Genomic DNA, 24,716 nt, shown 5'->3' with positions numbered 1-24,716 from the left:
GTCATCATTAACTTGGATGTTCATTCATAGACAGAAATACAGATTTTTTATGGGAAGTGAGAAAACCATCTGAGAAAACCATCTAGTTCTTTTAGCCTGCCAGTTTTATTATGGGTGCATTCCAATTGGAATTAAAGGCTAAGTTCACTCAGTACTAAAAATGATTATATTTATGCTGTATCCTAACTTACCTATGTGACCAGTGGGAAGACTGGGCTGGGGGGCATTTGCTCCTTGGACCAGTACTGATAGGATACAGTATGCTGGGATAATGGTACTCAGTAGAGATACTTAATTATTCAGACATCAGAGTGGGGTGTGCAGTAAGTGCCACATGGTGGGTGTTATATAGCTATCTGGCCCTGTTCAGACATGTGATCACACCGTCTGGCAGAGGGAACTCTTCCAGCATCAACTTCCTTTGTGGCTCTAAGATCAGATGCCAAGATTGAATGCCAAGAGCTGCAAAGGAAGCTGATGATGAAGGATATGAAAAGGTACACTTTATATGGCACAAAGGAATCTGTTCCTTCCATGAAAAGGCCACTTGGCTGTATCCCTCTCTCCCAAGCCAAACATTCCCAGCTCTCCCTTGAGAACCAGTGGTGGAATCTATTGGCTCCCCCTACTCGAAACTGATATTTTTGAGCCCTGTTATATGCAAAATACTTGGTATTCATTATAATTTTCTCCCCAGATCCATCTATTGCACAGTAAATTGAGTCCCTAAGGCTTAGTGTACAGTAGGCTCAGGGCAACAATACCCTTGTCCTGTTTCTTTTGGAAAATGCATTTATGCACTGTATTTGACATCTCCACCAGATATAAAAAATGTAAACTTGTCATGCCAGTTATAATGATTTTTTTTTTAGCTGGCTTTAAAAGCATGTCCCTACAAGTGCTTACACTACCCTATGCATAGTTGATGGAGGGCCCCAGGAACTATGAAAATTTGTGGAACTTAGTGCAAGTCTTGACTTCAATGGAGGATGCTGAGCTGTGCAACAGGCCTTCTGCACTTTGCCATTGGCCAGATTGATAGGCAGTCTCACTGACCAGGTACAGGAGGTTAGGGCTGGAACTTGACCTTCTCCACCGTTCTTGATATCTTCATAAAAGACAACTATAGGTGCTTGCTTTTAAAACCTGCTGTTCGTTTAATTATTATACAGGATTTATAATGTGCCAACAATGCACTTTACAAAATAAAGGGAAGTAGCACAGTTACAAACAAGAGGGTTAGGAGGACCCTGCTTGTGAGAGCTTACGATCAGGGGCGGACTGACCATTTGGAAACTCGGGCACGGGGTCAGTAGGGGGCCCCATGAGATGCCCCTGGTACCTTTTTCATAGGCTTTTTTGAGTTTGGGCCAGGACACAGGGGCCCCATGATCCCCTATTGCCCGGGGGCTCCATGAGTTGTCAGTCTGCCCCTGCTTACGATATAAAGTTTAACAGGTATAAAAGACTTAAAATAGTCCCACTTTTAAAGCAGATGTTTACTGTAATTTATCCAGTCAAATGAACACTAACTGTGATGGTAATGTTTTTTTTTAGTATTGATCACAGTTGGTTTTACAGTTTTACTTTTGTATAATGTATCCATATACTGTCATTATCTTTGACATAAAAATTTGCAGATACCAGAGTCTACCAGTAGGTGGTACTAAAGGTGTATTCCCCAGAAACCAGAGCTGTGTTGGAGTAGAGTACCCCTTCATTAGTACCAAGGGTGGTAAATTAATGTAGAATTCTAGATCCAGTCCCTTAGTTATAACTGCCAGCAGGCGCTTTTTAGGGCTCGGAGGTGATGTGGTTTTACTAACAACGGTATGAAAATCAGACAAGCTAATTATTTCTTATTTACTTTAAATACTTGGGACCCGGGATTGAGATAGTCCTGGTATAGAAGGTTCACAAGGTACAACGGAAAGAAAAAAAAAGCCACACACATACACAACTGTCTTAGCTAATCACTTGATTGTTTCAGATTCTTACTATGAACAATGTTTTAACAGCACAAATACATGTCTTGCTTGACAAAAGAAGACAATACATAGCCTGGAAAACAAGGTCTTCTGTTTATAAAATATTGTTCTCCTCTGTTTACTGAACTTCACTGTACAATCAACAAGTGTTTATTCATTAACATCAGTCCTTGTACACTGGCTTTCTATCTAATTTCCATACATGTAAATTTATACATACTAGGAAACCCAATAACTATATCCTAGTGATGAGAGAATTTTGGTAACTCGGCCTAAGACCTGATGCTTGCTCTGCTACAAACTCTTCTATAAGGTCTACTTATCAATGTTTTCACCCCGGGTTCCACATAACTTTTAGCCAAGATTCTCTCATTTTCTAATAGAATCTTAGGTGCAAGTCTTGGGTAAAAGTTGTGTAAACCTAAGGTGGAAACATTGCTAAATATACACTCTATTGCCAAAAGTATTGGGACGCCTGCCTTTACACGCACATGAACATTAATGACATTCCAGTCTTAGTCCGTAGGGTTCAATATTGAGTTGGTCCACCCTTTGCAGCTATAACAGCTTCAACTCTTCTGGGAAGGCTTTCCACAAGGTTTAGGAGTGTGTCTGTGGGAATGTTTGACCATTCCTAGATTGTAAGCTCCAAGGAGCAGGGCCCTCGAACCCCTCGTATATCACACTGTATTGTCATTGTACTGTCTCATGTATTGTCTCCCATTGTAATGTACAGTGCTGAGCGAACTGACGCTTTGTAAATACTGTATAATAATAATTCTGCCAGAAGCACATTTGTGAGGTCAGGCACTGATGTCGGATGAGAAGGACTGGCTTGCAGTCTCCGCTGTAATTCATCCCAAAGGTGTTCTATCGGGTTGAGGTCAGGACTCTGTGCAGGCCAGTCAAGTTCCTCCACCACAAACTCGCTCATCCATCTCTTTATGGACCTTGCTTTGTCTACTGGTGGGCAGTCATGTTGGAACAGAAAAGGGCCATCCCCAAACTGTTCCCACAAAGTTGGGAGCATGAAATTGTCCAAAATGTCTTAGGCAGGCCATAGACGGGCTGATAAATGAATTTTTGGCCGATAAATGAAAAATCGGTCGGCCCGGTTGCCGATGCTGCCACCAATGTCCACGAAAAATAGCTGTTTTCCAGCATGTCTGATAAAAATAAATTAGGAGATCTGTGAAAAATGGCTGATGGGCTGGCCCCACTAACAGCGTGAATATCGGCCGATTTTTTGTTCGGACGAAAATTCGCCCGATAAACGACCCATCTATGGCCTGCATTAGTATGCTGACACCTTACGAGTTCCCTTCACTGGAACTAAGGGGCCAAGCCCAACCCTTGAAAAACAACCCCACACCATAATCCCCCTCCACCAAACCTTACACTTGGCACAATGCAGTCAAGCAAGTACCGTTCTCCTGGCAACCACCAAACCCAGACATGTCCATCGGATTGCCAGAGAAGTTTGATTCATCACTCCAGAGAACACGTCTCCACTGCTCTAGAGTCCAGTGGCGGCATGCTTTACACCACTGCACACTTTGCATTGCACTTGGTGATGTAAGGCTTGGATACAGCTCTGCTCGGCCATGGAAACCCATTCCATGGAGCTCTCTACACACTGTTGTTGTGCTAATCTGAAGGTCACACAAAGTTTGGAGGTCTTTAGCTATTGACTCTGCAGACAGTTGGCAACATCTGCGCACTGTGCGCTTCAGCATGCGCTGATCCCGCTCTGTCATTTTACGTGGCCTACCACTTTATGTTGCTGTTCTTCCCAGTTGCTTCCACTTTGTTATAATATCCCAGTTGACCATGAAATATTTAGTAGCAAGGAAATTTCACGGATGAACATATTGCACAGGTGGCAACCTATCACGGTACCACGCTTGAATTCACTGAGCTCCTGAGAGCGACCCATTCTTTCACAAATGTTTGTAGAAGTAGTCTGCATGCCTAGGTGCTTGATTTTATACCCCTGTGACCATGAAGACGATTGGAACACCTGAATCCAATGATTTGAGGGGTATTCCAATACTTTTGGCTATATAGTGTAAGTTCCCATTGCATTGTCCATGAGTTTTTCAGCAGTTTTCCCACGAATTAAGCTTTCTTTCGGTGGTATTTGATCGCCTGTGCGTTTTTTATTTTATGCGCTATAAAAAAAAAAGACCGACAATTTTGAGAAAAAAAACAAACTATTTTTGACTTTTTGCTATTAACCCCTTGCCTACAGGGCACTTATATCCCCTTCCTGCCCAGGCCAATTTCCAGCTTTCAGCACTGTCACACTTTGAATGACAATTGCGCGGTCATACAACACTGTACCCATATGAAATTTTTTATCATTTTTTTGTGACAGATAGAGCTTTCTTTTGGTGGTATTTAATCACCTCGGGGGTTTTTTATTTTTTCTTAAACAAACCAAAAACCACTGAAAATTTTGGAAAAAAAAAAAGTTTTTTTCTTAGTTTTTGTTATAAAATTTTGTAAATAAGTGATTTTTCTCCTTCACTGATATACGCTAATGAGGCTGCAGTGATGGGCACTGATAGGCTGCACTGATGAGGAGGCACTGGTAGGTGGCACTGATGGGCATTGACAGGCATCACTGATGGGCACTGAAAGGCAGCTGATACATGGCACTGATAGGCGGCACTGACTGGCACTGATAGGAGGCACTGATAGGCAGCACTGAGTGGAACTGATAGGTGGCACTGATTGGCAGCACTGATAGGTGGCACTGATGGTTGACACTGAAAGGCAGCTCAGATGGGCACTGATATGTGGCATTGATGTGCACTGGTAGGCACTGATATGTGGCATTGATGTGGCACTGATGAGCACTGGCACGAGGCACTGATGAGCACTGGCACGAGGCACTGATGAGCACTGACAGGTGGCACTTCTGTGGCTACACTGATCATCAGTGCCCTGATGATCAGTGTACATGTCCCCTCCGCGTAAAGCCGATTACTTGCTCTCCTCTCGAGCTGTCAGCGTGACAGCTCGAGAGGAGAGAAATGCCGATAACCGTCATTTCCCTGTTTACATGCGATCAGCTGTGATTGGACACAGCTGATCACATGACCGAGCCAACATCTTCGGCTCTTTCCGTGATCGGTGATCCGCTGTGTCCGAGGGACACAGCGCACCGCTGCTCGCTGCACACTCCCTGAGCCGCGCATGCGCGGTGAGAATGGGAGGACGTCATATGACGTCCTCCCAGAATAAGAGAACCACCTTGCACCCGTCATTGGACTATATGGCGGGCGGGAGGTGGTTAAACATGTCCAGTAAAATTGTTTAAAAAAATCAAATGTCATCATAAATTTAGGCCAAAATGTATTCTGCTACATTTCTTTGCTAAGAAAAAAATCCCAATATGTGTAAATTAATTGATTTATGAGTTTGAGTTATAGCATTTACAAATGGTGGTATAGATACTGGAATTTTCTTTCTTTTTTTACTAATAATGGCGGCGATCAGCAACTTATAGCGGGACTGCGAGACTGCGGCGGGCATTCTGACACTGGAGGGAACTGACTTGGTGTCACTGACATCCCCAGTGAAACCAATACAGTACTCAGCGCTAAAAAAAAAAAAAAAAAGCACAGACACTGTAGCACATAGTTACATAGTTAGTCTGGCTGAAAAAAGACAAAAGTCCATCCAGTTCAACCACAGAAGAAAAAAAAAAAGTTATAATCCTATACCCACAGTTGATGTAGTAATGGCACTGAGCAGGAAAAGGTTACCATGAGGGGCAATCAAAGGGTTAACTATGTGCTTGGGGTGTTTTACTGGAGGGGGGGTGTGTTGGTGCTTCACTGTAAGCACCCTGCTCTGGATCGCTGTGCTGTGCACAGCCATCCAGAGCAGTATGCCTGAGCTGACTGGGAGAAGGACTGTTAGTAAAGCAGCCCTCCTCCCTGTCGGAGATCGTCCTTAATCACCGCGCGCCAACAGGTAATCACCGGCCGGGACCTGGTCGTTGACAGGCGTGGCCGCAAATGGTGGCGCAGGTAGGGCTTGCGCGCATCGCCTACCTGGAAATGCAAAATCACGTATATATCTCCTAGATTGTACGCTCGAAAGAGCAGGGCCCTTGACCCCCTCGTGTATTGTATTGTTACTGTATTGTCTCATGTACTGTCCCCCACTATAATGTACAGCGCTGAGCAAACCTTTTAGCGCTATATACTGTATAATAATAATATACGTGATTTTGCGCACCCCTGTAGCAGTATGTCTGCTATAGGGCGGTGGGAATGCGGTTAATAAAAACAAAAACATTTAACAAATCAGGAAAAAAAAGTGGTAATTTTAGAACGTCAGTGCAGCAGATGAATTCCAGGTATGGATATTTTATACATAGTCACATTGGCTCAGTTTGGACCAATGTAACTATGTATATGCCATACTTGGCCAATGCCCCTGGAAGCTGGAAGTCACTGAAGAAGACACCACCCCTCCAGTGATTTCCACTTACTGCAGCTGCCCTGCTGCGTTCTGAATGCAGGAGGTTGACCGCTCCGCAGTGGTGCCATTCAGATAATGTTTTGCATATTTTGCATGAATGTTAAGCATTCTCTGATTGGATGATGTGGAGTGCAAAGGCAGTGATGTGAAACCTCATCCAATCAGAGAACGCTTTGCATTTATTTAAAAAATAAAGGATTTTTTGAATATTGCCTGTGCTGAGCAGTTCAGAATGCAGAAGAGCAGCCGCTTGGTGCAGGACCTGGAAGCAAGTGGAGATCACTAGAGTAGTGGTGTCTACTTCAGTGATTTGCAGCTTCCAGGGGACATTGGCTAGGTACATTGCTGGACCAATGTAACTATATATAAATTATCCATATCTGGAATTCATCTTTAATTTCCTATCTGACTGCTTTGAAGTAAACAGCATCATGCTAGAATTAAAAGAATTTCCAGCATACCAAGAAATGTATGTGATGTGTCATTACCCCAAAAAGCTCTTATAAATGTTTCATTACACTAAGACTACCTGATTATGACAATCTACTCAATTATTAAACAATTTGCATCCCAACAGAGAGAGAAATATTATAATTTAAATTTAAAGCAGACCTTGCACTTAGGTTTTAAATAGAGTTGTCTGACGCCCCAGGGCCTCTCCAGTCAATGGAAGAATTCTGACAATAATGTCGATATCCACCCAGATGTCTGAGTGGCAGCTGCCCCAGCTTCTCAGTATGCTGCTTAGAGTCTGAGCCAGCAACTCCTGCCCTCTCTCCTGCCCGGTACTTAAAGAGAGCAATGGAGGTGCAGAGTAGAGGCTGGTGACTGACAGAGAACGTTCTAAGAGGACCTAAAACTGAGCAATCAGCGGTCAAGTGATAGCTCACTACCCGGGCTTAAAGCCAGCGGGCAAAAGCTGCAGCATCAGGCGAATGCTGCAGCATGGAGGCGGGTATGTCTGTTTGTTCCTTTTGTCACCCCAAACTTCTCCTTTAACAGCCATTGACCAAAGCTTATTAATACATGTTGCCAACACATCAAATGCATTGGAACACATTACATGCATTTTGATGCTCTTTCCTTGACCTCTATGGGCCTTACAATACACTAAAATGCATAAATAAAATGGACATCTCATATTTTTTTTTGAACGCACACTGCACTGCAGCGCAGCACTGAGACGGGATTAGACACGATTTTTACTTTGGGGAAATTGGAGACATGCTTTTTATCTGTCAAAACTCAACAGTGTAAATGGTCTCTTAAAGGCTATACCTATAAAAAATTGTTTCAGCTCCTTACCTGACCATATGTTATCATGTTCTATTTGGCTTTGAATTGCATTTTCTGCAATGGATTTCTGTGTTTCACAATCATTCTTTGATTGCTTAGAACAGATCTTCACATGATCACCCAAATGAAACAACCCATTAAATGTCTACATTGGATACTAGGGATAGTATGACTTCCGTGCCTCTGGTTCCTCTCTCCCCTGTATACAGATGAGATGTCAGGAATTCTGCTGACCTCCAGGCCATGGGCCACACAATGTTTATTTTGTGTGGTGGTATGTACTAGAGCCTTCCTGTGGAACACATCCTGAAAAAAAATTTTGGAACAGCATCATTTATTATACCACAAACAATACAGTATACACTTCATAAAGATATCCCTGGGACAAAAATATCAAAGGGAGGAACCTCACTGTGAGTTCCCCTCTACAGTGCATGACAAGGACGTCACCAATGCTATACATAGTAAAAGCAGAACTATACAAATGAAAACTTGCGCAAAGAAAAAGTAAAATACAAATAAAAACATGGAAAAGTAAGAAAAAAATCATTTAAAACGTCTTTAAAGAAGAAAAGTTCTTGTATCATTTTTAGTGGAGTATAAGTGTACATTAACTCTTCGCTATCCCTCCCATTTTTTTTTATTTGTGTTAAAATCTGACAGAGGAGACCTGGGATCTTCAAGTGACCCTGTCACCAGAAGAATGTAAATACTTACTGTATATTTACTGCTGCAACGCCATCAAACAGTACTCCATTACTAAAGGATTGTCCACCAAACCTGCTGGGAAATGACAGTTCTGGAAACCTCGATCTCTTGTGTCCCCTGCAATTCCAATGGTTCCTCCCACCAACATCCACATCACTACAAGACACAGTATGGTAGGTTTACTTTACCAGAAATCACAAGATTCTTTATTTTAGGAAGAATACTATTTTAGCTTCTCTGCATGAAGCACATGGTCTGACTTCCTTTTTCATTGAATTTAAGGGTGGGCAAAGATGCATAGATTACTCCATCCACACTAAGTAACGGTATGGGTGAGTCTGCCCTGTCAGATATTGCATTCTGACAGCCAGCCCCCGCAGCTGTCTGAAGAGCTGAACATTATTATTTATTTTAGGTACTTATATAGCGGCGTCAATTTATGCAGCACTTTACATATATATTGTACATTCACATCAGTCCCTAACCCTCAAGGGGTGTATAATCTAAGTTACATTCATACACATACTAGGACCAATTTAGACAGGAGCCAATTAACTTACCAGCATGTCTTTGGAGTGTGGGAGGAAACCGGAGTACCCGGAGGAAACCCACGCAGGAACAGGGAGAGCTGCCAGGCAGAAGTGCAAACTACTGCACATTGCCTCCATCTTCTTGAATGTATTGCTATTCATCCGACAATTTTCCAGCCAGCTCCTTTGACAAAAGTCGAATAAACATAAAGATGGATCTGACCATACGCTGCTAGAATTTTGGCCTATTCAGAGGAATTGGCTGAAATTCTAACAGCGGGTGGCCTTTCCAGCTCAACAGAAGTTGGTTACTAAATAACTATGTTAAAAATTGCCCCAGATGTCTCAGTGAAGAGGACCTTTCATGGCCCATGCTATCACAAGGGATGTTAATTAAAAAAAAAAGTTAAAAAGGATAGTGTAGATATTTTTTTTAATTAAAAAAAGAAAAAAAAAATTTAAGTGCCCCTATCCCCACATGCAAAGGAGTTGGTCCCACGTGCATATGTGAGCTGTGATTTCAACACACGTGAGTTATTGCCACGAATGTCATATGGAAAGCAATAATTCTATCACCTTCTGTGGAACTCTAAACCAAGGGCGGACTAACCATTTGGAAACTCAGGCACTGCCCGGGGTCAGTAGGGGGCCCCATGAGATGCCCCTGGTACCTTTTTCATAGGCTTTTTTGAGTTTGGGCAAGGACACAGGGGCCCCATAATCCCCTATTGCCCGGGGGTCCCATGAGTTGTCAGTCCGCCCCTGCTCTAAACTGGTAACCTTTTAAGTACCGTACTTTGTTGCCATTCCACAGATGTGCGCAATTTTAAAGCATGACATGCTAAGTATCTATTTCTGGCGTAAAATCATGTTTTATATTTTTCCAAACAATTGAGGATTATATTGTGTTTTTAGGCATTAACATTCATTAAAGTGTATTTTTTGCAAAACATTTGTATTACAAAAATATGTGCAAATATTGTGTGACATAAAAAATTGCAACTGCAACAACCAGCATTTTATTATCCTGGGCCTTTGCTTTCAGAAAAGATGTAATGTTTGGGGGCTCCAAGTAATTATCTAGTAAAAATAAAACTTGTATGTGAGAAGCGTCAGAATGGCAAGTTAGTGGGTAGTGGCCCTGTAATCCATTTCACATTGTTTCTTACTGCCTCCTTGTACTGTCCACAGTGAGCGCCTAAACCTCTCCTTTTCCCTCTCGCTCCTGTTTCTTTGGAACAAGCAATGTGGTCATGTGCACTGCTCTATGCACACTACAAATCCCATAGTCTAAGGTAAATCTCAGGCCTGATTCCCATATATGCATTTTTAGTATGCTTTGCAGAAACGCACTACAGTCCATTTAACATGGTTTCCTATGGGACACGTTCACATCTATGCGTTTTCAGCTGCATGTTTTTGGAAAGGGTTGGGGACTTTTTCTCTCCCCGCAGATTGTTTTTGGCGCAATAGACTTCAATGAAACTGTACCAAAAACTCAAGTGTTGTGTTTATGCGTTTTTTGCCAATGGGAAAGTATTGAGTGTGACTTTGAAGCGACTTTATACTCTCTGGCACTCAAGTCGCATCTAAGTAGTGTGATAACATTTTTAAAGTCACTGTAAGTTGAAAAAGGTTCCTGCACTACTCTGATGTGACATTGAGTGCCAGATAGTGTAAATTCCACTCAATACTTTCCTATTGGCAAAAAACCCCCCATAAAAGCATAACAAAATGCTTGTTCAAAAAAGGCAAAATGCACTGCAGAATGCCTTAGAAAAATGCATCAATCGCAACACGCATAGGTGTGAACCAGGCCTCAGGTATAAGCAAGAGATGGTGGATACATTCCTACACACAGTGGGACCATGGAGAATGAACATAATCACCCTCTAAGGCTAGGTTCACACTTGTGTGGGGGTTTGCCGCTGTGGGACCACGCCTGTTCCCACAGCCGCAACTACTCCAACAGAAAATGCACTGCCAATCAGAAGATATGCGTGGAGTACCATTGATCTTAATGGAAGCACTGGAAACTGCATGGCACTGTGTGGGTCCTTGTGGCTACATTTTCTGAAACGCTGCAGGGACCTTTTTCCTGCATTTTCAGTGGATACAGCAGCCCATTCAAATCAATGCAGCTGCAGGGAAACCACTAATCTAGGAAGCAGGGCTTACAGGAAGTCAGATCATAGCAGCAAAAACAAAAAAGAAGCTTGGAGATGTGTAGGAGGTCGAGATCCTCCTTGTACTGTCCTCAGTGAGCTCCTGAACCTCTCCCTTTCCCCCTTATTTGTGTGGCATGAGCAGTGCATGTTAATTGCAGTCATGTGCACATTACAAATCCCACAGTCCATCTCAGGAGTGAGCAAGAGAGAGTGGCAATGTTGCTGCATGGGGGGCCATGGAGAGCGAATGTAGTCTAGTTCCCATGTCGCCTCCAGGACTTCTCCCAAGCTTCTCCAATCCTATGGAACTCCCTATCCCAATCTGTCCGGCTATCTCCTAATCTCTCCACCTTTTAGACAATCCCTGAAAACCTCTCTCTTTAAAGCCTATCCGGATTCTAATTAGTAAACTGCCTTTTATTTCCTCCATCAGCTCATCCCCCCACAGGTATTACCTTTTATACCACTCAACCCTTCCTTGTAGATTGTAAGCTCTAACGAGCCAGGCCCTCTGTTTCCTCTTGTACCAAATTGTATTGTAACTGTAATGTCTACCTTCATTTTGTAAAGTGCTGCGCAAACTGTTGGCACTAAAAAAATCCTGTATAATAATATAAATCCTGTATAATAATAATAATATCCTTCCCGTCTTGCCCTGACCTGGCCACTGCTGCTTATAACAACTCGCTGTCAGCCGCTCTAGACTCGCTAGCACCCCCAACAACACGAAGCATTAGACCCCGACTGCTACAACCCTGGCAGACTGACCATACCAAAAATCTCAAATGACGCAGTCGTGAGCTGGTGCGGCTATAGCGCAAAACCAGATCCCAACAAGCGTTCACCCCGATATAAATCTGCCTTCCTCACCTACACTTCCTCCCTTCACACTGCCAAGCAAGCCTACTTTGTTATCCTCATTAATACCTTCTCCTCCAGTCATCGCCGTCTCTTCTCCACTTTTAACTCTCTACTCTCTCCGCCCCCACCCAGTACCTCACTCACCGCCCACGAGATTGCTAACCACTTCAAAAACAAGATTGACGCAATTCGTAGGGACATCGCCACTGCTCAGACTTCCACCCCACCTAGCATCCCTCAAACTAAAACCCCCTCAACACTCCACTCCTTCAACCTCGCCACTGCCCAGACTTCCACCCCACCTAATATTCTTCACACTAAAACCCCCTCAACACTCCACTCCTTCGACCTTGCTACCACTGAAGAGGTCACTAAGGTCTTCTCTGAATCCCACCTCACCACCTGCCCCCTTGACCCTGTCCCCACACAACTCCTACGATCACCCTCCTCCTCCATCCTACGCTCCCTCACACACATCTTTAATCATTCCCTCTCTACTGGCACATTCCCCTCCCCTCTAAAACACGCGCACATCACTCCCATACTTAAAAAGCTCTCCCTGGAGCCCACCAACCCAAACAACCTTAGACCCATCTCCCTGCTGCCATTTACATCCAAACTCCTTGAGCGATTAGTCTATAATCGCCTGAGTTCCCACCTCAATGACAACAACCTCCTTGATCCCCTACAGTCTGGCTTCCGCCCCCTACACTCCACCAAAACTGCCCTACTCAAAATCACCAACGACCTGCTAACCGCCAAAGCTAATGGCCACTACTCAGTCCTCCTACTCCTCGACCTCTCCGCGGCTTTCAACACGGTTGACTACCCCCTCCTCCTCAAACAACTACACTCTCTTGGCCTCAGAGACTCTGCTCTCTCCTCCTATCTATCACAGCGCTCCTTCAGTGTTACCTATAATGCTGCCACCTCCTCTCCACTCCCCCTCTCTGTTGGGGTCCCTCAATGTTCTGTCCTCGGGCCCCTTCTCTTCTCCATCTACACCTCCTCCCTTGGCCAACTGATACACTCTCACGGCTTCAACTACCATCTCTATGCTGATGGCACGCAAATCTATCTGTCTACCCCTCACCTCACTCTTCAGTCTCCACTGGTATCACAAGCCTACTGAGCGGCATATTGGACTGGATGTCACTCCACTTCCTCAAACTAAATCAGGTCCAAAACTGAGCTCCTAGTTTCCCCCTCCTAGCTTCTCCATCAAGACCAACACCACCATCAGTCCCTCCCCTCAAGCCAGAGTACTAGGTGTCATCCTAGACTCCAATCTGTCCTTCCAGCCGCAAGTCCATTCGCTGACAAACTCATGTAGACTTCACCTCCGCAACATCTCCAAAATACGCCGTTCCTAACCCTGGAAACCACTAAACAACTCATTCACTCCCTCATTATATCACGCCTCGTCTACTGTAACTCCCTCCCTTTCCGCAGACTATCCCCGCTTCAGTCTATCTTGAATGCTGCGGCCAGACTCATCCACCTTACTAACCGCTCCGTTTCCGCCGCCACCCCCCTCTGCCAATCCCTCCACTGGCTTCCGATTGCCCAACGGATCAAATTCGAAATGCGAACACTGACTTATAAAGCTGTTCATAATACTGCCCCAAACTACATCATTGATCTGATATCCAAATACCACCCAAAACGTACTCTCCGCTCCTCACAAGACCTCCTACTCTCTAGTTCCCTGATCTCCTCCTCCCATGCCCATCTCCAGAACTTCTCCAAGGCTTCGCCCATTCTCTGGAACTCCCTACCCTAATTCATCAGACTGTCACCTACTCTCCTCACCTTTAGGCGCACCCTGAAAACCGACCTCTTCAGGGAAGCCTTCCCACCCTCTGCTAATTGCCGATCTCCTCCACTCTTCCTACCACTCCATCCCCCACAGCTATCTCCTCCTGTACCACTATCCCCCCCCCCGCCTCCTAGATTGTAAGCTCCAAGGAGCAGGGCCCTCGAACCCGTGTATTGATTTGTATTGTTACTGTACTGTCTCCCTTTATAATGTACAGCGCTGAGCAAACTGTTGGTGCTATATAAATCCTGAATAATAATATGAATCCTGTATAATAATAATATAAATCCTGAATAATAATAATAATATAAATCCTGTATAATAATAATATAAATCCTGAATAATAATATAAATCCTGTATAATAATAATAATAATATAAATCCTGTATAATAATAATAATATAAATCCTGAATAATAATATGAATCCTGTATAATAATAATATAATCATGTAGTCACCCTCTCACAGGAAGTCAGATCGCAGCAGCAGAAATAAAAAGGAATTTGCAGATTTGGAGTCAGAGAAATAGCCGGTACTACGTACATATTTTTTTTCTTCTAAACCAGAGGTTAGTGTCACTTTACGTCAGCTGGGAAAGAGCCAGGCAGGCAGCATTTCCAGAACCCCCTCAGCCCCAGCGTCCTCATCTCCTTTCCTACTCCCCATCCTTCTGTGTGAAATAGGCGACAAGTCCTCCTCTCTGCCAGAAGGACCCTCCAGTGGGGTCAAAAAGTCACAGCTGACAACCATTACCTGCCTCCACCCTCTAAACGTGCCCGCCCGCGCCTGTCTCCCTCCCCCGCCGGCGCACCAACCACTATTTTTTCAGTAAGCTTTCTACAGACAAGTTTTTTTTTCCGCTTTGCAGCAGGAAAAAAAAAAAAAAGAAGCCGGCGGGGAGGGGCGGCTGTTCCTGGAAGAGCCAGCCTGGGGAGTTGGTCACATTCTTGGCTGGGATTCAATGACTGAGGCAGACACCAACAAACAGAAGAGAGAGAGAGAAAAGGGGGTGGAGAAGGGAGAGGGAAAAAACCGAGGGGAGGAGGAGGCTGGAGCGCTCAGGCACACACAGGGTATTAGCTAAGCACTCTGAATTGGAGAGCCGGGCTGTGTGCACGGGGGAGCCGCCGCGCTGGCTGTGACAGGATGACGAGAAACTCCTGAGAGGAACTACTTCCCCCGCCGGGGTCCTATCACAGCGCCAGGAGCTTCCCGTACTGGAACTTTATTTGTATCAATCCTAGAGCAGCGCGACCACTTCCCAGCCTGTCCTATCAGAGCCGAGGACTGGATCCTAGAACGGACTTCCTATCCTGTCCTATCACAGAGCGCAGCGACTTCCTCGCTGTATCCTAGAGCGGACTTCCCAGCTTGTCCTATCACAGAGCCGAGCTACTTCCTCTCCGTATCCTAGAGCGGACTTCCCAGCCTGTCCTATCAGTGCGGAGGACTTGATCCTAGAGCGGACTTCCCAGCCTGTCCTATCAGCGCGGAGGAAGTTTCTCCTAGAGCGGCGCCAGGACTTCCCGTCGTCTCCTATCAGGGAGCGGAGTGACTTCCCCATTGACTGTCAGTGTGTGAGCGCTCAGCAGCCCCCCCTATGGACAGAGGGTCGCGGGGCACGTGTCGCCTGTGTCTGGGCTGAAGCGGCGGGGACCGGCCGGCCATGGAGCGCCTGTGAAGTTGCTGTCAGCGGAGCCCCGGTCGTGAAGAGTCCCGCGCCTTCCCTCCCCGTCGTTCTTTCCTCTCCGTCTCTCTATCCCCCTCCCCACCCCACGCTTTCCCGATGATGGAGACTGTGAGCCGGAGCTTCCAGCCCCATCCCGGTCTGCAGAAGACCCTGGAGCAGTTCCACCTGAGCTCCATGAGCTCTCTGGGCGGCCCGGCCGCCTTCTCCGCCCGCTGGGCTCAGGACCTGTATAAGAAGGAGAGCGGCAAGGAGCCGGCCGAGCCCGTCCTCCACCTGCCGCCGGTGCAGCCCCCTCCGGTCATCCCCGGGGGGCCGCTCTTCATGCCGTCCGACCGCTCGACGGAGCGCTGCGAGACCATCCTGGAGGGGGAGACCATCTCGTGCTTCGTGGTCGGCGGGGAGAAGCGCCTGTGCCTGCCGCAGATCCTCAACTCGGTGCTCCGGGACTTCAGCCTGCAGCAGATCAACTCGGTGTGCGACGAGCTGCACGTCTACTGCTCCCGGTGCACGGCCGACCAGCTGGAGATCCTGAAAGTCATGGGCATCCTGCCCTTCTCGGCGCCCTCCTGCGGCCTCATCACCAAGACCGACGCCGAGCGCCTCTGCAACGCCCTGCTCTACGGGGGCAGCTACCCGCCGCGCTGCAAGAAGGACTTCCCGGGCTCCGGCGGCCTGGAGCTGGAGGTCACCGAGAGGAGCTTCCGCGTCTACCACGAGTGCTTCGGCAAGTGCAAGGGCCTGTTCGTGCCGGAGCTGTACGCCAACCCCAGCGCCCCCTGCATCCAGTGCCTGGACTGCCGCCTCCTCTACCCCCCGCACAAGTTCGTCGTCCACTCGCACAAGGCGCTGGAGAACCGGACGTGCCACTGGGGCTTCGACTCGGCCAACTGGAGGGCCTACATCCTCCTGGCCCCGGATTATAGCGCCGGCTGTGACGACGAGCAGGCCAGGCTGGCCAGACTGCTGGACGAGATGAAGGACAAGTTCGACTACAGCAACAAGTACAAGAGGAAAACTTCCAGGGTGAGCCGGGGGCCGGGCTCCAGGGCTTGGCAGCTCAGGGGTTAATCAAGCCTAGCTCTTGGCAGCTACCCTAGTCACCGGAGGTTGGCAGCTCGGGGGTTAATCAAGCCTAGCTCTTGGCAGCTACCCAAGTCACCGGAGGTTGGCAGCTCAGGGGTTAATCAAGCCTAGCTCTTGGCAGCTACCCTAGTCACCGGAGGTTGGCAGCTTAGGGGTTAATCGCCCTAGCTCTTGACAGCTACCCTAGTCACCGGAGGTTGGCAGCTCAGGGGTTAACCAAGCCTAGTTCTTGGCAGCTACCCTAGTCACCGGAGGTTGGCAGCTCAGGGGTTAACCAAGCCTAGCTCTTGGCAGCTACCCTAGTCACCGGAGGTTGGCAGCTCAGGGGTTAACCAAGCCTAGCTCTTGGCAGCTACCCTAGTCACCGAAGGTTGGCAGCTGAGGGGTTAATCGCCCTAGCCCTTCCCTTGGCAGCTACCTTGGTCATCGGAGGTTGGCAGCTCAGGGGTTAATCGGCCCTAGGTCTTGGCAGGTAGGGGGTTAATCACTTTGCGTTCCGGAGGTCTAAAGTTGGCAGTGGTGGACCTCTCTAGTTTTGGACAAGTAGGGGGCTCACCCCCCCAGTAGTTTGGGAAGGGGTCCGCCAAGGCGTTAACGCAAGATGGGTTTTCCTTTTTTTTTTTTTTTTCTTACAACGAAGGAGTTGACCGTCTCAAGTTGGCCGCCTCCGTCAAGTTGTTGGCAGCCAAGGGGCTAGTCATCTTAAGGATGGTTGTTTTTTGGGGGGAGCAGCTAAGGGGTTAAGTTCCTCTAGGTTTTGGGCAGCGAAGTGGTTCATCGTCTCAGTGGGTCTCCCTTTATGTTAAAGGCTAAGGGTTAACATTGTAGTCATTTTTTTCAGGCTAAGGAGGGGTTAATCAGCAAGGTTTCACCTTTTTCTGGCAGCTACAAGGTTAATAGTGTTAAGTCTGGTGTGTGTTTTATGTTTGTTTTTAGTATTAATGTATGTTTAGTCTTGTGGGTTTTACACCTAAGGGGTTAATCATCCATCTGGCATTTTTGATGCAGTGGGGTTAATGTTTTGATTTTTATACTAATGTTTGTTCATTGACAATGGTCAGCCAATGGGTTAATTCTAAATTTTGTGTATTTATAAATGGTATTACATGTTTCTGCTGCTGGGGGTTGTGGCACATAAGATGTTAAATTGTATTTGATTTATTTTTTTTTTTTTCTTTCAGTGGGGAATTTATTTTTAAAACTTATTTCAGATTTATTCTGCTGGAATTTGGCATCTGAGAGGTTAAACAATGTTGACTTTGCGATTCACATTCCGTCTGATGGAGTTTGTCATCTAGTTTTTGTTTCTTTCAATATATTTGGTATGTCAGATTTATATATATTTTTGTTGTTTTATCAGTAAAGGGGAGCAGCACTGTGATTCAGTGATGTCTTTGACGGTGAAGATGTTAATTTTTGTTCTGTGGGTTTTGTCATCTATTGGCTTGGTTCAGGGTTTCAGTGTTTTGTCAGCAAATGGGTTGAGATATTGGTCCTGGCACAGAAGGGGTGAATGGTTGTGCTTTGTGGGTCTGTTGTGATAATGCGGGGGATACAAAAAAGGGGGGGTGTTGCTGGTTTTGTTTGTTGCTGCAGAGGACGGTTTGGGTTAATTGCAGTTCAAGTTTGTTTGGGGGCATTTGGACAGAAGTTATTACTGGTCATAAAGGTGTAATTTGTCTGCAGACATCCCTAGGCTGCCATAGGAGAGAGTTCAGGAGGCAGCGGAGTGTGACAAAAGTGAGCAGAACTCCCAGGTCACCTCATTCCAGAGAGCCGGTGTGTCCCTCTGGACAGCTGTCACCTTATGGTGCTTGAAGAGGCAACAAAGTACGTGGTTCCGCAGTGGCATTTAATGTGACCTGATGGAAACCCACGCCGGTGTGTGTGTTGATGTCATTCGATGATAAAAATAATTGCTGAGCACCCTCTATGGTTGCAGCTATTGATTACAGTAGCGTTTGGAAATTCAGGACGTGTGTTTTGTACATCATTTATATGTAGGAGTACAGAACAGGTGCAGACCAGTCCAGTGTCCCTTAACCCCTCTATATAAAAAAAATGCAGATGGCCATCTTGTAGGCTCTTCTATATAAATGTGCACTGGGCAGGGATGTGTAGCCTTCCATGCATTCCACGGCTGAAGATGATCGTCAATTCTTTCTAGGAATGACATTGTATTTATTTCTTGCCGTCCAGTGAGCTAGGCACCTGGCACCAGAATGGTGGCAGTGTTCTGCATTGTGTGTAGGTGGTGTATACATAACTGGGGCAGCCGAATGAAGACATGCCACCCAGACTGACTGTCCAGACGCTAGTGGTTTATTTTAGGCGTCTGGGCTCCACCATATGTGGATGCCAGTGTGCATAAGGCAAAGTCGGTAGCTGGCATGGATCCGATTATGTGGGTAGCACTTAAGGACCGTGCAGATGACAGACTTTTTCCATGACCATTTCAGAATCTTCAGTCCTTGTTTTCTTCCTTCCTTCAATTGTTGAATAATAAACTTTCAAATTTCAGACCTGCATATCCATCAACCGTGCTGTGTTGTAGATAAACCGCTTTTCTCCTTGTTAAAACACTTTCCCTGGGATTTTTTTTAAATATTTTTTCCTTTTTATGATCTTGATGTTTTGAGAAGCTAGACTAGTTCCCAGACAAAAAGTATTAGGTTTCCTTTGACGCTGTAATCTACGCGGATGCTTCATTTACTGGGTGTTGAAGAAATGACCAGTTTTCAAAAGTGAAAGGGAGACCTTGGCTTTTGTGCCATTGAGCGACTGTACAATTTCAGCTCCCGATTCGATATAGCTATTCATTGGCGGTTTCTGCATAAAATACGTGTGACGATATCGTGTGATTCTTCTTGGTGCATAATAAAGTTGCATTTCCAGATCTCTACTTGGGAGGCCAATTAAATCACATTATGCCTTAAACCTTTTTTTCCCCTCTCTGTATTATCAGTGAATAGACTCCTTCCCAATTTCCCCAGGAGTTTCTTACAACTGTGTGTCAGAGCTATTGTGGCGCATTAATGAGGCACATTATCTGTGATAGTTGGAGGTGGATGCGTTTTTAATGGCTTGTCTATCCCCGGCTAATCAAGGATTGAGGTGGAGGCTTTGAATAGCTCTGTCTGGCAAGAATGGACCCATTTGTGAGTAGCTCGGGACTACATTGTTTAACCCATCTCTAGCCAGACAATAGTCTGCCCTTGTTCATTTTGGTTTTGTTGCCTTTAATAGTAAAAGTCTGATAGCATATGTGTGAGATAAAAAGAAAAATTATATATATATATATATTTCTTTCTGTGTGAGACATTTGCATTTTATTGCGGTTTCCTAGCTGTCTTTGTAGCTCAAGGCCAATAGGCTGATGTTTTGTGATAACCTGACAAGACCAGCATCCCCTAACTTGTGACCTTGTGAATGGGTTGAATTGTAATGCGTATTGCTTGTCTTCGGAAGCTGCTTTGACGGCACATTTGTGCGTTGCTATCTTATGAATGCAGACTCCTCTGCCACAATAGGTCAGCAAGTGGTTTTCTGTATGATAAGTCTAAATATGTGTGTAAGCTCTTCCACCTCTTGGTTGGTAGATCTACTGAAACTGTTGCAGGTGGAAGAAGTCTCTAGGTGTAAAAGCTTGGTTATTCACATATTACTTTTTTTTTTTGGGGAAGGTGGGTTGTACAAAGGAACTGGTTCTCGGGGTTATGGGAAAGTTTTTAGACCAAATTAATCTTCTACCTCCTGACAGGCAGATCTTCCAAAACCGTTACACAGGCACAGTTGGTAGAAGTCTTTAGGTGTTAAGCATGGTTGGTGTTGCTTTTTACCATTGGATGAGACCTTTATTCAGGAAGTGGTTGAACTGATTGTGGGAAAGTTTGTTTGACCATCTTCTTCCGTTTTTTTTTTTTTTTTTTACACCAATATGTAGGTAGAATATGTAGCTGACAGTTTTCTGACCAGTTTACTGACCAGCAGGTGAGTCAAGAGATGCTATCCTAAAAGGATAGAGGATTACTTTGGTGTTCTAATAGGAACTGTTATCTCTACAATCACATCTCTTCTGTTCCTACTGACATATCTTATTTGCCTACAGGGTGTCTTTTTTTTTTTTTTTTTTTTTTTTTTTTCCCCTTAACTATTTATCTCAATAGATCTAAATCTCATTTGGCAGTATTCCCTGTGGGCATCTCTCCCCTCCCTGCCCTCCCTGCCCTCCCTCCCTATTATCCCTTTTCTTTCACTTCTCTATGGAAAGACTCTTGCTATATGGACTCTAAATGGCACTGGTTGCACTTAGGAAGGCGTTCTCAAGATCGAATAAGATGGAAGAATTTGCCCAGCCAATGTTTTCCCGGCTACTAGCACAGCTTGTTGAATGACTCTAAAATACAAATATCGAAAGCAAGATAAATTGATTAAGCGATGGTGCTGAGTAAAAAGCGTTGTGTGGTGTTAATAGTCAATTGATGCACATTTATCCACAGGCATTCAAATAGCATGGAGCTGGTTAATGTTTAAAGTGTACCTGTCTCCAAATTTTTAAAAATTTTTTTTGCATTGTGCAGTAGTATATCAAAATCTTGGTCCAGCCCACAAATGGCATCACAATAAATTTCAAATTCTGTTGTGTTATTTATTTATCCTCCAGTTGTAGGAGTATACAGTAGTTGAATTGCATTTTTTTTTTCTTGTGGTAGGTATTCTTGATTGGTGTTGTACAGCTCAATTTTGTTTTCTCTTGTTAGCTTGCTGAAGCCTTTTACTAGGCCTGCAGATTATGTAGTATTTTGTGGATAAAACCCTTTGCCCTGTTGCAGAGTCCAGTTATTTACGTCAACCTACCAGCTTACTCAGCTATGGCCCTCTGTGTCACATTGTATTTCTTAAATTGCTGTTAGCATTTTTATTCAACCGTGTTTATTTTTACTCCTGTTTTAGTGATGTTGTGTTGTGTTTTTTTTTTTTTTTTTTTTTTTTTTAAGGTCAAGGTTCTCCATTTAAGTTGGTCTGATTCAGCTCTCTGGGTATCTAAATAAAAAGCTTTGCGAAGCACGTCCTGCATTTACTTGGCTGTTCTGGGTTGTCTTCTGGTCTGTGTATGACTTCCTCCAATGATTCACTGAGCTGATGATTAAAAAAAAAAAAAGGTAGTTCCCCAGACACAAAATGGGTCAGCTCTGAAGTGCTCCTGGGTTTGTGAAGCATTGCAGCCTTCTTTTGTTTGTGTCTGCTAAAGTGTTGAGTAAGGACCTCGATACGGCAGACAGGATATCAAGTGTTAGGGAGTCTGGGGTAAGTAGGACATAGACACTGTGAGTTAGGCAGCAGACAAGCAGGCTTTTTTTTCTGTGTATTATAGATGTTAGTTTTTTTTTAAAAATGTGAAGACCAACTAATCATACTAACAAGGGGATACTGGGTGTCCTGGGTTACCACACTTAAGACAAAATCTTTCCTTCACATCAGAAGAGATATATATATATATATATATATATATATATATATATATATATATATATATATATATATATATTTATATTCTTCTAGCAGATTGCCATTATAGCTGCTATGTTGATCTAGAGTTTTTTCAGGTGTTTGCATAATATTTATTTTATTTTGTAGTAATTGATCACGTGTTGCTTGGACTTTTATATTACATTATCTGCTGCTTGGTATTAGGTGCTGTTGTATATGTATTTTGAGAATATGGATCTTTTCTTGGTAATTATGGAATAAGGTGTAATTATAAGAGCAATTGCAAAATTGGGCACAAATCCGATGAGAGTCCACAAACTCAAGGCTGGAGTGGCGAATGATCGATCAGACAGCTTGGAAAGCATATCCCAATAGATATTGCTCCCCCAGCGAAGTGTCCACTTTCTGCTCTGCCACCAATTTTGTACTCTGAAGAAGTTACATGAAAGTTTGGCCAAGCCAATGTTGATCTGTAGCGTTTGTGCTTAGAGTTTTCCCTGTGGGCGGTTCCACGGTCATCGGCAAAATTCAGTCATCTGGAGAGTCACTTCCGGGGGAATAAGACAGAATTCTTTTCTAATGTATGAAGCGTGAGAATACCTGACGCAAATGCTGTAAGGCTTATCTATCTCTGTATAGCAGAGATATGTGTTGTTGCCTTTTTCTGACTCTGCATTTCTGATAAGCACCCATTATCGTCAGTTCTGCGCATAATGGAAAAAGCTTACAGTAAAAGGTGTGTTCAAATGATTTGTCTTTAAAGTTCTCTAAAAGCATTGTGATAGTGTCTGGCTTATTGGTCACATATTGGTTTTACTCAAGAATAGACTGTCTGGTCGTTGCACAAGGCTAGACATCCAGTTCCTCAGGCTGCAGCTTTGTTTGGAAATGGGCTGTGTTGTGGAAGACTCAACAGAAATCCATTTCATCCATGTTGTATTGGCAGCCTGTGCAGTCTCTGCAGACTACAGCGTAACTGAGCTAAAGGTCAATACCCTGATCCGTTCTGTTTGGTTAGCTGCAGAGAATAGGGGAAACTTTCTGTCTAGGGTATATGGATGTCCAGTCCTCCAATTTATGTGGACCGAGGTTGGTCCGTGTAATCTAGCCACCAATCTGATTCTTCCATTCCTGAAAGTTGAAATGTAAAACTTTTTTAAGCTTTGACCAGTAGCTGGGGTGAATGTAGACAGACCTTGGCCTATGCTGATAAATGATGCCTACTGTAGATTTATATGCCTCCAACATGCCCAGTTTTTGCCTGAGTGCCAAAATGGGTTGCTATATACCTAGTATGCACCTTCGTGTCCTTGGGACCACCACATTGTATACTTGGCCAAATCCTTTAGTTTTGTATAAAATTCTGAAGGAGTAGAACCCATATCAGGGTTTTAATTGCAGTCTGTGCCCTTTGGTTACATAGTCTGACTGAAAAAAGACAAAAGTCCATCCAGTTCAACCATTTAAAAAAAAAAAAAAAGTTATAATTCTATATCCACAGTTGATCCAGAGGAGGTATCACTCACTCTATTCTAGTAACCATTGTCACCAGGACTGAAAGTGATGTAATGTTCAAAATTTTGAGTTGTCACCAGAATGTACTAATTTTTACCCTTTCTAACTCTTGAAAAAAATATGTTTGGCTATAGGTATCCATTTTATTATCTTTTTTTCAGCTGGTAAAATGGCTAATTTGATGAACGCGCAGTGAGAAAATATGGTGTACATGCTGTGCTTGTATTGAGGAGTATTGTGAAAATGTAGCCCTATAGCTTAAGAACATGAAGTTGTCTTTAGTAAATTTCAGTTTAACTATTGAGGTTTCACAGGCATACAGAGCTAATGAGCTTTTACATGACATAACACAAAAAAAGTGATCGGAAGTGCCATTTTTCATTCATTGCTAATTATATGGAGCTGAATATTAAATAAAATATCAGTTAAATTGAAATTGTGCTGATTATGACAGTGGGGATAATTTTACCAGCCGTTTGAAACCACCAATTACTCTTAATGTGACAGGCAAATGTATGGAGGAAATGCTCTTTCAAAAGAGTGGTGTGGGCTATTTGTTGATTACATGTGCACAGATTTATATGCATCTCTGTTTTGCAATGGGAGACGGATGTCTAAGTGCAATTGCTGGTCTGGTCTTTCCCAGTATGTAGGACGCAGCGTCCGCATGGAAATTGCTACTCGCTGGACTAATGTCTGTTTGTATGCATTTTTAATTATCATCTTTATGATGGGTTGTATATTCAACCATATTCCTATTATGCTCTTATCTCCCCATTCATGCTTTTTTGTGTACGATGTCCTTACTAACCCTGATGTGTGGGTGTGGTTTTTTTTTTTTTTTTTTTTTTTCCTAGTCTTATCTGTACTTCTTTTAGATTATCTGGTACCAAGGGGCGGCCATACTGTGCAATGTAATTAATGCAAGCTTTGGGGAATGCCAAATAACTGTCAAGCATGAGGCTAGTTGAAAGACTTTTGTTGTGACCCATTGTTCACTTTTCTGTGATGAAGTAACAATCCTTTTTACTGTGCAACTGTCTTTTGGAGATGCAAACGAATTGGGAGCCT

The 24,716-nt window shown here is 44.3% G+C and overlaps 1 protein-coding gene across 2 annotated transcripts in view; it reads left to right on the top strand.

Moving 5' to 3' along the window:
- The first annotated feature begins 14,933 nt into the window (after positions 1 to 14,933).
- SKI (SKI proto-oncogene) overlaps positions 14,934 to 24,716 on the top strand; it is a 128,704-nt gene continuing 118,921 nt past the window's right edge. For both annotated transcript variants that reach the window (XM_089684354.1, XM_089684353.1), the window contains exon 1: positions 14,934 to 16,580. In XM_089684354.1, the coding sequence (XP_089540480.1) occupies positions 15,654 to 16,580 (927 nt within the window). In that variant the 5' untranslated portion in view covers positions 14,934 to 15,653. The remainder of the gene's footprint in view (positions 16,581 to 24,716) is intronic.

This window comes from Staurois parvus, unplaced genomic scaffold, assembly GCF_062004578.1.
Source record: "Staurois parvus isolate SC_StPar_1 unplaced genomic scaffold, SC_StPar_1.0 ptg000346l, whole genome shotgun sequence".
In the NCBI taxonomy this organism is placed as follows: Eukaryota; Metazoa; Chordata; class Amphibia; order Anura; family Ranidae; genus Staurois; species Staurois parvus.
Note: the sequence above shows the minus strand (reverse complement) of the source record. Positions and strands in the feature narration are given on the sequence as shown.